The sequence below is a fragment of the Talpa europaea genome, assembly GCF_964194135.1.
Source record: "Talpa europaea genome assembly, chromosome: 7".
Taxonomy (NCBI): domain Eukaryota; kingdom Metazoa; phylum Chordata; class Mammalia; order Eulipotyphla; family Talpidae; genus Talpa; species Talpa europaea.
In genome coordinates this window covers 117,349,306-117,362,734 of record NC_140074.1, presented here as the reverse complement: position 1 = coordinate 117,362,734, position 13,429 = coordinate 117,349,306, and the positions used below count along the sequence as shown (strand labels likewise).

Genomic DNA, 13,429 nt, shown 5'->3' with positions numbered 1-13,429 from the left:
ATTATACGGGAAAAGTCTTTCCCTCCTTCTTTTTAAAAACTTGCACCTCCCTTTGATTTAAGGAAGATGAGGGACATAGATCAGTTGGAAATAAAGACCTTTTCATGACCAGGGAAGGAAGTTTTCTCACCCCTCCAGGGCAGATGCACAGCTCTTGGATTTTTAAATGCTTAATAAATTAGTCTATATGATATCAATTTTGTCATTCAGATGGTGTCTGTCTGACTACCTCAGCCCTTTGCTTTTTGTCTTATGACATCTACAGAATTTTTTCTTTCTGAAAATTTTAGAGCCTTACAGGAGTATATAATAAGTAGTGTGATGCCCCAGTGTTGATGAGCTGGAAGATTCACTAACACAGGCGCGGTTCTGAATTCACCATTTAGTCATTCAGTCCTGTGACATGCCCAACAGTGGTGCTACCTTCGCCTCACCTGGGTTGTCCCCACTCTTCGGCACTTGTGCGACCTTGGTGTACGAGCTCCATGCTGGTCATAAAAAGAACCAATAAAAGAACCACCATTCACTGAGGGTTTGCTCTATACCCAGTGTAGACCCAAGTATAGACATGGGATCTTACAAAATGAAGTTCGCTAGGATTTACTGGGTCCTGGCCATATGCTAGCACAGTGCTTGTAGTTTTTCCTGTCTTCTCTCTCCCACTCAATTCCCATGTAACATGTGAGCACAAGGAGGATGAGAGACTTGCCCAAGAATCTTGATAATTCGAGCCCGGACGGTGCGGCCACAAGATCAAATTTTTAGCTCTTTCATACTGAGAAAACTACATCCTCCCACATCCTCTACTAAAAACACAAATCTGGGCCCAGATTGCAGGAGGTCACATCAGAATTCATGGGTGAGGGTGGTACTTCTTTGCTAAGAATAGACCTGTTATCTAGTCCTTAGGGCGCTGCAGGTATTAGGGGCTTTGCAGTTGTTCATTCATCCGGTACTTGGCATAACCATCTTCTATTTTCCATTGTCATGGTTAATCCCAGCCCTGAGGAAGTGGAAGTTGAACAGCATCCTCTGTCAGTGAGAAAGATATAATTACCCATGGAAGCAAAAATATTATGGAGAATTTAGAGTGGTCAAAAGTGGCACTTTGATGTCAGGACCAATTTGAAGTTTTTCTTTATCCTTGTGTTGAAACAATTGCTTTGTAAAAGTCACACTACAGATGAAGTCAGCCCGCTGGAGTCTGCCCCAAGCATTCCTTTGGGCCTGTCTTTATTCCCATGTTCCCATGATGCCCATATCTTCACTGATACGAATACAGCTTTGCCAGACTTAGCTTATTCTACTTGAATTAGTGACGGGATTTTGGTTGTGTGATTTGGGCATTTCTCCCGTAGACTGGCTGGTGGACAGAAGGCACTGCAACCTAAAATGGCAGAGTCTGGTGTTGACAATCCGGGAGAAGATAAATGCTGCCATCCAGGACATGCCAGAGAGCGAAGAGATCGCCCAGCTGCTCTCTGGATCCTGTGAGTGCTTTGGAGCTACGTTCCTGGCACCCCTTCTTTCCTGAAGCAGCCTGTATCAGCTGAGCTGCTCCCTAGTTGGTTAGCCACAGGCTGACTCCTAAAGAAGGAGAGATATTTTTTAAAAAAAGGTTATTTATGCACACAAGAGCTGGGGTGCAGGCCAGAGAGGTGAGGGTGAGAGGATTCACCAGAGACAGTGGGGAGCAGAACAGGCAGATCTACTGAAATACACTGCTGAGGGGAGCAGCAGGTGAGACAGGAGAGGTCTGCTGCACCCTGTGGGTACCTTCCTGGCCAGAGATTGAACTCATGCTGCAGTGGCTGCTGATAGCTTCATAGTGCTGTCTTAACCCCTTGTGCCACGAGGGAGGCCCCAAAAAGGAGAGATTTTTGTTTGGGGTATAGATGTTGGTTTTTCCCAGCACACAATGATGACCAACAGTCTACATGAGCCAACTGCGAACATGGGCCAGATACTGTAATTCTGTCTTTGCTCTTCCTTTCCAGATATTCACTACTATCACTGCCTCAGAATCGTGGACATTCTCAAAGGCACTGAAGCCTCCACCAAAAATATTTTTGGCCGGTACTCTTCACAGCGAATGAAGGCAAGTGTGGGCGAGGTGGTAATGGGCACAGCCAGCCCAGGAGGTGAGAGGTGCTCTGTCTCCTTGAGACCCTGTGGACACACCTACATAGACTACTGTCAACTTTCTCTCCATCTCCACAGTTTATTTCAAAAGTAGATCCTACCCCTGGGTTAACATTTTCAGACCCGGTGCTTTGGAGATCACTTATTGGTGCCATACTCTTGAATCAAGTGGGTGGTCCAGCAGCGCTACAAGGAGTACAAGGAATTTGTGTTTGATGGAAGAACTTCCCCTGTACAGGAGTTGAACTGGGATGTGGCTGTTGAATGCTTTTCTGGCTCACTTCCTGTTTCTCTTCCTGTTCAGGATTGGCAGGAGATTGTAGCCCTGTATGAGAAGGACAACACCTACCTAGGTAAAGTGGCCTGGCCTAGGGGTGTTGGCTTCCAGGGTGAAGCCCACTCCTGAGTTCTGAGACACTAGATTGTGGGGCAGAGGCTGGGCGTAGATGTTTGCGAGGTGGGAAAGGATTCCACAGGGTGCTGGGAGGAGGTGGAGGGGCAATAGGCATTTGCTGGCCTGAGCAAGTGTATGTTATTCTCCCTGTTTTACAGATGAGGGTTGGATTAGAGAAGTTAAATAACCAGCTTATTTTTCCCATATGACATACGAGTTTTACTTTACACACTTCCGCCCACAGCTGGGAAGGGGAGAAGCTGGGAGCCCAAACCCATGTCCTTTGACACCATGCTGGGGTCTATTTGTGCATGTTCTGGGGCGCGCTTGCCTCTGGAGTGAGTGTTGGGGGTGAATTTCCTGGACCCTTCTCAGTGGAACTCTCTAGCCTCCTGGTTCGGAATGTCAACTATGAGATCCCCTCACTGAAGAGGCAGATCGCCAAGTGCCAGCAGCTGCAACAAGACTATAGCCGCAAGGAGGAGGAGGGCCAGGCCGGCGCTGCTGAGATGCGGGAGCAGTTCTTCCACTCGTGCAAGCAGTATGGCATCACAGTGAGCGAGGGGCCAGGGGGTGGTCGGGGGCACCGGGGCCTTTTGTCTTTCTGGGCCAAATCCTTTGCTCCTGGGAAACTCTTCGGCCTGGTAGTGGGCCCCTGGGGCCAGTTTCTCACATCTCGTGTTTGAGGGTTTTCTTCACTCTGCTGGACCCTGCTTCCCACTACTCTGCTCACCTCTTCAATCCTCTCTAGGGAGACAATGTTCGCAGAGAACTGCTGGCCCTGGTGAAGGACCTGCCCAGTCAACTGACTGACATTGGAGCCGGGGCTCAGACCCTGGGGGAAGCCATTGACCTGTACCAGGCCTGTGTAGGGTTTGTGTGTGAAAGGTAAGAGGATTCAGTTTCTCTTTAGCAGTGGGGATTCTGCTTGCTGTCCTCCGCTTGCATTCTTCCCACATGACATATGAGTTTTACTCTATGCACATCCACCCCTGCGAGCCTCGCCCATGTGAGGTCATGGCCCACACCAAAGCCCAACACTGGCTTCACGAGGGTCAGTCATGTGTTTTGTTGCAGCCCCACAGAGGAGGTGTTGCCGATGCTGCGGTTCGTGCAGCGGCGGGGAAACTCCACGGTGTACGAATGGAGGACCGGGACAGCGCCCTCCCAGGTGGAGCGGCCAGACCTCGAGGAGCCTCCAGAACCCGTGGAGGAAGATGCGGTAAGATAAGCCCTGTGGAGTGCTGCTTCCTCCCCCACACACATGGCCCACACCCTCACCACTGGAATTGATTCCCAAAGGGAAGAAAGGGGGCTTCATTCCCTTGGGCGGGCACGAGAAGCAGTAAGTGGAGGGCCCAGAGGCTTGACTGCTTTGTTTTTCTGACCTTGAGGCCAGAGTATAGATGAGTGCTGAAGATGCACCGCAAGCTCACTGGCTTTGACTGGGAACCTTCAGTGCCATGAACTTCCAGAGATGAGCTCCTTGAGGGAGCTCGAAGGACTTGCATTTGACAAGTGTGCCAGTGCTTCCTGAAAAGCAGCTGAGGCCTCTGACAAGTCAGGTCCCTTTTCGCCCATCTTCTGCACGCTAACACTCTTTTTTTCCTTTATAGATTGACTGGGGTGACTTTGGGGTGGAGGTGGCTTCTGAAGGGACAGTCTCTGGCGTCTCTGCCCAGGCTGCTGGAATTGACTGGGGCATTTCCCTGGAATCAGACGCAAAGGTAAGGATGCTTGGTCCATCTCCCTGAAGACTTCCTATAATTGCTGCGGTAGTAAGAAAAGTGTTGCTTGCATTTATAAAGCCATCGCTGCATGTACTGGCGCACACATGTGGTCCAGGGGGAGGCAGTTTCCAAGGTGACATATCAGAGTTTTAACCTTCTTTCTCCTGGAGTTTGAGGGAAGGCGTGGGGAATAAGCAGGGGGTAACTGTAAAGCAGGGGTCAGGGTGGCAACATCCATGGGTCCACACTGCTATCTTGTCACCTGCATCGGAGGCCTTCATATAGCTGAAGTGTGCAGTCCTTGAGCTTATTGGGGGCTTTGGTTGATTCTGGCTCCTTTACTGGGGAAAATGCTCCCAACATTGCTGGGTACTTTGCTTTCTACCCAGGAAGCGGGGAGTGATGGGATAGACTGGGGTGACGACAGTGCTGCCTTGCAGATCACAGTGCTGGAAGATGGAACCCAGGGTGAGCACATTGTCCCCCTGCAGCCCTATTCTTGGGTCCCTGTGTCTCTAGAAATAACGAGAAAATACATAGCTGAGATTGGGTTTCTCACGCATTGGACTGTTTTCTCAAAATCTTGATGAGTATATGAGTGTAGGAGGACAGAGTACTTAAAATTAAGTCTATTAACTCAGCTTTTTCTATATAGGATGTGAATCATCTGTTCCGGTTGGGGTTCTAGGAAGCGCCCTAAAGGCCTGAAGTCTGGCCACCCCACCAGCAGGCAGGCTGTAGCAGTGATGGAAGCCACTAGAGGGCAGTGCAGGATGAGACTTCGCCTTCCTCCCACAGCCAGTGCAGAGGGCTGGCCTTTTCCCTCCTGGGAACCCAGCTGTAGTCCTGCTCACAGACTGGAAGTCAGCAGTAGGGTCTGATTAGGCCCAAGACATGGAAAAAGTGACTTCCCATTTTGGTAGGAAGTGGCTTTAATACAGGGAATCTAAGTCCATATTCACCCCCCAGGGGGTCTCAAACTTGAGTGTCTCCTGCAATCTTCAATGCCTTTATTGCTTCTGTCTGTCTCCTGGCAGCTCCGGAAGGTGTTGCTAGGGGTCCTGATGCTTTGACACTCCTTGAATACTCAGAGACCCGGAATCAGTTCATCGACGAGCTCATGGAGGTACCTTCATCCCCCAGGGGTGTGGGGGAGGCCTGGTCCCAGCACAGGCAACCTCGCTCTACATGTCTGGTCTGACCTTTCCTGTTTGTGCTCTGGAGCAAGTACCTCACATATTAGGATGTCCCCCATTTGCTCAACAACTCTTTCTCAAGTACCTTCTAAGGCCCGGGCACTGTTGGAGGCACCAGAGGTTGAGCAGGGACCAAGCCATAGTCCGTGGCCTTGTCAAGCTGATATTCTAGGGCGGAGGCAGATAAGAAACAAGATCTATAAGTAAAACATGCAGTGTGCTAGATGTGGACATAAGTGCCATAGGGAGAAAGAAAGCAGAGAAGGAAGAGGGGATTTTGGAAAGGGAAAGTGCCAGTGAGTCAAGAGACTGGGATGCCTGGCTGACTGAGGAGCAGCTGCAACCTCAGGGAGTGTGCCGTGCACATTTGGTGAAAATAAGGAGGCCCGCATGACTGGATAAGGTTGCTGGAGGAAGGAGAAGAACTCAGAAAAATGAAGAGTCCGGACTTGAGCTATAACTCTGAGCAAATGGGAAGTTGTTGGAGGTTGTGAGCACCCTGATCCCACTTGCGTTTTAATATGTCCCTGTAGCCCAGAGTAAGGAGCCAATGTTCCTGGACCTTCGTCCAAGGACTGGGAAGAGGCACCCCTGTCTTGCTAATCTCTGTAGGTGTTTCTTTCTCAGTGGCCTGCTGGCTGGGGAGGACCTCCCAAAAGTTCTCCATCCTCACCAGTTCCAACTTTTCTGTCCAGAGAAGCCCCTCTTAGCCTCAAAGAGAGGACAAGAGCAATCAGGTTTCTCTGGTTGATTAAGAGTGACGAGATAGTGCTGGTTCTCAGATCTTTTCAAGCCCTTTTGGTAATTTAGGGCTTCTCAAACATGGTTTCTTGGTCCCCGAATCTCATGTCAGTCTTGGATAGGAAATGCCCTCACTGGGCAGAGACAGCCATTTGAATCTGTGTTCTTGCTATCTAGAGGAAGGAAGGGGCCCCAGAACCAGGTAGAGCCTGTGATAGGAATAGGGGGCCAAAGAGTGACAGTGGAGGCTGCACCAAGCTCACAGTTTTTAGTTGGTGAGTTACTGGCAATTAAGTGTTCAGAGGAAATAGTCCCTCCTCCCCTGAGTTGAAGCCTCACATCTCTCTCGCAGCTTGAGCACTCTGGGGCCTTAGCCTCCAAGTTCTTTTCTCAGTTTGACCAAACCCTCTTCTGTCCTCAGCTCGAGATCTTCTTGTCACAGAGAGCAGTGGAGATGGGTGAAGAGGCCGACATCCTGTCGGTGAGCCAGTTCCAGCTGGCTCCAGCCATCCTGCAGGGCCAGACCAAGGTGAAGATGGTTACCATGGTGTCGGTGCTGCAGGATCTGATTGGCCGGCTTACCAGTCTTCGAATGCAACACCTGTTTATGATCCTGGCCTCACCAAGGTCTGCTTTCCCCTTGATAGTAGGCTCTCTTTATAGTCCTCTCCCCATGACCCCTTAGGCCTCATCCCTGCCTCCTATACCGCACTGTCCCAACTGGGGACAGCGGTTCTGGAGCACAATGGGTGGTTTGAGGTACACAGGCAGAATCTGCTTCCCAGGCAGGATGGGGGCGCCTGGAGTGGTCCTACCAAAAAGAATTGAGGGAGGTAGAGGCTGAAAAGCTTCCTAGGGATTTGGTTTCCTGAGCCTCACCTTTCCCATCAGTTGAGTGCGAGTGCTCAGGTTGCGCGGCTACACCAGACTCACCTGAGCGCCCTGTGCAGGTACGTGGACCGTGTGACCGAGTTCCTCCAGCAGAAGCTGAAGCAGTCTCAGCTGCTGGCCTTAAAGAAAGAGCTGATGGTGCAGAAGCAGCAGGAAGCGCTGCAGGAGCAGGCAGCTCTGGAGCCCAAGCTGGACCTGCTGCTCAAGAAGACCAAGGAGCTACAGAAGCTGGTAAGACAAGAAGCCTGCCCAGGGGGCCCCAGAACAAGGTCCCCTCGCCTTGCTACATCCCGCCCACTTTCCCACTGTCTTTCAGATTGAAGCTGACATTTCTAAGAGGTACAGCGGGCGCCCTGTGAATCTGATGGGGACCTCCCTGTGACCCTTTCTTTTGCCCATCTCAGTTTTTAAGATAGTGGTGGGGGGGCAGCCAGAACTGATGTTGCAGGCCCCCCCAGCAAGAAACCAGGCTGAGCAGAGAATAGAGCACCACGTGAGGGAGCCATCGCCCAGATGGTGGCTGTGGTTCTCGCTGTGCACTCTGCAAGACGTCGTGGCCCGGCAGCCTGAAGCCACAGCTTCTGCTCCTTCTCATTATCTAGTGTTTGACTTAATAAAGGAGAAAGAGACTCTTGCTTCACTACTGACAGTTGCTGCTTCGCTGGGCCTGGAATTTAGTCGGTGTGCCCGTTTTCATGGGGCTCTAGATCCGATGGGCTCCCGGGCCATCAGCTGTTCCCATGGAATCCCAGGTTGGGCACAGGGAGTGCCCAGATCAGTATCTACAAACGGTTCAGCAAGGGGCCTGGGGTTGCTGCATCGGCTGGACCCCTTTCTCTCTACAACTAGGCCCAGGCTGCCCCACTTGGCTGGAAGCCCAAGGGGGAGCAGTCAAGTGGCAGCCTTGTTGGAGCCAGCAAAGCTGTATTTTCCTTTTAATCACAGCTTACCTCCAGGCAGAGGGAAAATGCGGTTTGGGGAGGAAGGGTCTGGTAAACAAGGTGGAGACAGGAGTTGTCACCTTCACTAGCTGCCTGTCCACTTCCCGCCGTAACTGCCTGCTCTGTGATTGGGTAGAGCCCACCCCAGATAGCACCCCTCTCCCAAGCCACCTACCATCCCCGTTTCCCAGGAAGGGTAGGGGTTGGGGGTGGCCGGCAATTCGATTTTAATTTCATAGCAGAGCAGTTGATTCATGGCTCTTTGTCGCTGGCGTTGACTCCCGTAATGACTTTCCATCAAAATGAAAAGTGGAGTGACACCACTCATTATTCCTGCTGCTTGTTATCTCAGTTCTGGGGAGGGCCGCCCCCTCCCTACTGCCTTTCAGCCGTCCTGGACAGTGAGTGATGGCCCCTATTAATCACCGACCCCGCGGACTCCGGCGGACACACGCTATCCAGAGGAGAGAGAGATAAGGCAGCATGAACTGCTCGAAGCTGCTCCTATCAATTAATGTCAGCTCATTGCTTCCCCCCAATCTTTGCCTGATCACCTCTTTTTGGGGGGACTGGGGGCTGAAGTAAGAAACCTAGGAATTGAAAAAGGGAAAGTATTGGTGTGGAAGGTCGAGGTGAAACTGTCCTCAGCATCGCAGGCAGAAGGGGCCTGAGCGGTCGCGTCCCACCCTCAATGCTGTGAAGGCTCTCGGCCTGGGACGCTGGCTGCGGCTCTTGGTCCTGTTCTTCCGAGAGAATGGCTGTCCCTTCCTGCCCCACCTGTTCAGCTACCAGCTCCACTGGTCCTCTAGCCTGCCTCTGGCGGCAGCCATCAGCTCCCCAAGGCAGGCTACCCTTGCCCGCTCCAGTATCCCTCGTCCAATCACCTGCTGTTCCACACTCTTGCTTACACGCATAGCTTTTGAGGAGAGGCCCTGTGAGTCATGTGACGATGGCAGGCCTCAAAAGCTCTTGCCCTTGCTCTTGCCCAGGAGCACCTCGCCTGCCTCCTGCCTGCCAGGGGCCAGTGGGAGGAAGTGAGTGCGCTGAGGGTTAGCCACCGCCACAGTGGGGAAGTGGCTTTAGACAGGAAAGGTGTCAACAGATTTTGGTCACCTTGGTGAGTGGTGTGGTTAAAGGGTCTGTTCTCTGATCAGCCTCAAGACACTGAAGATTGGCTTGGCTGTTTCACCTCGCGGGAGGGCAGTGCTGTGTCTTTCAGACCTGTTCCCCAATTTCCCTGAGATCACTGCAGCGGGTTCCTGCTTGCTTTCCTCAGCATTGCACCAGAGGTTGTAAGAATTAAATGAGTTACAACAGGCTGCGCTCTTCAAACAGCACCTGGCACAGAGTAAATGCTCACTAGGCAAATGTGTGTTTTTATTTTCGGCTTGTGAAACAAGGATAAGGATTCCTTATCTTGGCCTAACTTGCTTTCTTGGAATGGAGAGGTCAGAGGCTCCTTGTGAAGCTTGAAGACCAAGGCCTGAGCAACCAGGTTTCCAGAGTCGTTAAAAAACCAAATAACCGTTCAGGGAAGGAGGTGGGCCAAGATTACACCCTCAGAATCTTTAGTTTGATGTGAACTGTTTTGCCAAGAGCACACTCCTCTTATGTTAAATTATGCCACCCATTTTCAGAGAAGATTCCCAGCTCTCACTTCTTAGCAAGACCTGTCACCCTGCTTCATATTGGGAAGCAGAGTTATGTTTCCAAAACTGTCTTGCCCTGCTAAGTCAGGCACTGCCCACACCTTCCTCGGAATCTCTGCTCAAATGAAGGCTGCCTTCCCGCACACAACTGTACAGTGACTGTGCCCAACAGCAGTTCATGCCTTCACGTGGCGTCCTGCAGTGGCTAAGTGGAGTGCTATCAATTGCTCATCTGAGTTCTGGCAGCCCACGAAGGGCTTGCCAGAGAGCTGTGGGCTCCTACACGTCTGGAACTAGCTTCTCACTGCCCCGACTGGGCAGGGAATTCTCTGCGTCATTGAGATCAGAACCTCATCACCCAGCTAAAGGATTGCCTGCTCCAAAGAACTGGCCTGGAGCTGAGATTCAAAGAAAAGCACACTCCAGGCCTTTGGGAGCAGGAGCTAATCGTGGCAGGGCTGGCTCCTTGCTCGCTGCCCGCGCCTCTCCTGCTCATTAGTTCCCCAGATGTTGCTACAGTTTCTCCCTTAGAAACACAGGCCCTGTGGCTCTTCTCTGCCTTTTCATCCACGCCTGCCTGTCCTTACTAATTTTTTTTCTTTGAATCTCCACTTTTTTCTCCTTCTCTCCTCCCCACTCCTGCACATGCACATACAAAATCTCATGACAGTACTGGGTTGAGGGGGACACCAGAGCAGCTGTGATGAGCACCCTCTCTAGATCTTGGATGCCTGGCCAAATCCCAGCTCTGTTCTTGCCCATGTGACTTTGGGTGAGTCCCTGGCCCTCTCTATGCCTCGTTTTCTTCACCTATTAAATGTGATTAGACACTACCGACCTGGGTAGGTTGCTGGAGTGGATGAGTATGGTACCTCGATGCTCTGAGAGACTCAGGTGTTAAGGGTTGTGAGGGCAGAAGACTGGAAGTATCCTGGCCTATGGTTAGACACTTGGGTCCTGGTCCTGGCCCATCTGTCCCACATGCCAACATGTCCCAAACCAAACTCCCCAGTATCGCCTCCATCCCACATTTCATCCCTCTGTTTCTTTTCTCTGTTCCACCAACCCACTCCAAGCTCTGCCGGCTCTTTTCCAATCCGGCATTTCTTTGTTGTGGGCTTTTTTGCCCTAATCATTCTCCTGCTCAGAAGCCCATATAGTCCCTTAGTTCCCTAAATTCCTAACGCAGCAGGTCAGCCTTCACTATTTGGACCTCCACTTGTCTTTCCAGCCTGGCTGTCCAGCCAAGACACTAAACCCTATGTGGTCCCACAGCCCCACCTGCCTTGTGAACCCCTCCTAGGCTTCCTGACCCAGCTCAGATGAGCCCAGACACATCTCTGTGGACACTGTCAGTGCCCCAGCAGAATTCACCTCTGCCTCCTCCACAGGGTCCCCAAAATTGTGCAGATGCCTTCGAGGTGCCTGTGGACTCCATCATGTCCCAGCCTCTGCGCCCCAAACAGCCTCCAAAGAGCAGCGGTTGTGTTGCTCATTCTCATGTCTGCTTGGGAACCTCAGCCTTAACTTCTCAACTTCAGTTCTGGCGATCTCTCACGTGACTTTGGCCTCTAAAATATAATCATGGCACTCACAAATTAGCCACAAGGAAGAGCCCTACAGAGCACCAGATGTTTGGGAAGAAAACTGGGTTTAAGTGGACTTTTAAAACAGACATATGGTTAGATCCAAGTCCCATCTACCACTGCCCAGTGAGTCTCCCTTTCCCTATTTGGTTGACGGCTCTTCTGGAGGGAGAGGGCAGGAGGGGGCCATCATCCACCCTCTCTTGGCCGTGTCATTGCTTCCTAGACCAGGGTTGTTCTCAAACTGGAGTCAGTCCCTACTTCCAGAATGCCACCCATATGCTGTGTCCTGAACAAGCTGTTCTGCACCCTGGGGAGCCAGGCCCCAAGGAGCTGGCACCCTACCTGGCAGCTCCCAGGTCCAGCAGGCGGGTATCAGGCCTGCTCCGGGGCTGGGGAGCCGGGGTGCCAGCTGACCGCAGGTGCCTGCGTCCTCTGGATGCACTTTCAGGTGATGGGCAGGCCTCTTGGAGGAAACTGGCCCTGAGTAAACTCTTCATCCTGCCTACCACTCTCCTCTCATTCCGAAAGCTTCAAAGAAAACCAGTTTGAATATTTAAACTTCTCCTGTGTGCCTAATAAAAAGTTCTGCGCTATTTAACGCCCCAGCTATCCATTACTGTCGGGAGCTGCCCTCTCCCTCCCTGTCTTCCCCTCCCTCCCTCTCGCCCAAACCAAGGCGCAGCAAAGCCATTTGTCAAAGCCTCCAGCCGCTGGCTGCGCTTGGCTGTGTCTGAAAGGACAAGCCGCCCCACAGGGGAAGGTGGGAATGAATAAGGGGCTATGCAAATTGCTGCTTAATCTGCAGAGAAACACCCAGGCTTTGGGGAGACGCTCATTACTTCTTTTAACTGTGATTAACGGGCAAATTAAACCCAAGCCCTTAACTCTCTCCTGGCAGAGGACTCGAACGCAGAGCTCAGGGCCCTGAGGGTGAGAGAGGCCCTGGTCAGCAGCCCTGGACCTGGGAGATGGGCCAGGGAGCATAAGTGCTTGCCCCTTCACCCTCAGCAAGTGGGTTGGGAATGGGCAGAGCCCCCAAATGAGGGGGAGCAGACCCAGCACAACTAGGTTTAACATGGGGAAAGGAAGGACTTTGGGATCTCTGAGAGTTTCTGTCACTCCAGTCAGAATAAGGTGGGTGGCCCCTGGATTTGTTGTCCTCCTTTTCTCTATTGGGGGGAGGGAGGTCCCTGAACTCTCACCTGTCCGAACGTGTGGAGGCTGTGACCAAAAGGCTTTAGCCACAAGGTGAGTTGCTGGTCTGACCAGCCCCAAACCTAGGGCTAGAAAAGTGTGAATAAGGAACTTATATTTAGCTCTGAAACCAACCTTGAGGCTGTGAGACCAAGGGGAGTGGCAAAGGAGCAGGAAGTGGGGAGATGAGAGTTTATGGGAGGAGAGATCCTTGTAGACCTGCGAGGTCTAGCAACAAGTCAGAAGGGGTGAAGACCGACACTCTTCATTTCTTACTCTGTGTGTGTGTGTGTGTGTGTGTGTGTGTGTGTGTTGAGGGGGGTAAGGTATCTGACCCAGCCCAAAACATAAAATGCACAACTTTAAGTTGACCTTTGAACTTAGGGTTTTGAGTGCAGCTCAGCAGCACCAAGTTGTTCCGTGCTGGGCAACAATCCCACCACCCATTCCATCTGGTTTTGTGGATTGTTGAATGTCAAGACCTAGAATCACCTCTAATGGCAACAAGTGAGGCGGGGCTCTGTAGGTAAGAGAGTTCTGTTTGCCATCTGGAGCCTGGACGGTTGAAATGGAGACCTGATGCTCTGGAGTGGGTCGCCTGGAAATCCTGCAGGGACTCCCCTTAAAACGCAGGCCCCCTAAGCCTGGGTGATTAGGAGGTGAAAGATGACATACAACAGTGACAGACTGTCTGTCAACCTGACAGGGCCGAGGAGAGACACAGCTCCGTATTTTATTTTGCCGTCCAGTCGATCAGTAGGTCTGTCATAGAAACCAGGCCTGACAGCTTGCTAGGCAACTCAGCTCTCTTTTCTTAACTCCCGCAGCCCAGCTCCACCATCTATTAAAACATCCCGGGCTGTCAGGGATATTAAAAGGCTCTGTCACTCCTTCTTAAAACAGTCATAAATACAATCTGGACGCGAGCATTTGGGCAGGAGCCCCGGTGCTGGATGGGAAGA

At 51.7% G+C, this 13,429-nt stretch overlaps 1 protein-coding gene across 1 annotated transcript; it reads left to right on the top strand.

The window, feature by feature from the left end:
- Positions 1 to 1,447: 1,447 nt before the first annotated feature.
- Positions 1,448 to 7,487, top strand: CDK5RAP3 (CDK5 regulatory subunit associated protein 3; the record flags this gene model as incomplete). The annotated part of the gene is made up of 12 exons (XM_084237576.1): positions 1,448 to 1,490; positions 1,998 to 2,098; positions 2,447 to 2,495; positions 2,912 to 3,090; positions 3,288 to 3,424; positions 3,614 to 3,758; positions 4,153 to 4,263; positions 4,656 to 4,734; positions 5,304 to 5,392; positions 6,625 to 6,830; positions 7,154 to 7,325; positions 7,411 to 7,487. The coding sequence occupies 12 exons, from the start codon at positions 1,448 to 1,450 to the stop codon at positions 7,474 to 7,476; spliced, it is 1,377 nt and encodes a 458-aa protein (XP_084093702.1). The 3' UTR covers positions 7,477 to 7,487.
- Positions 7,488 to 13,429: the final 5,942 nt, after the last annotated feature.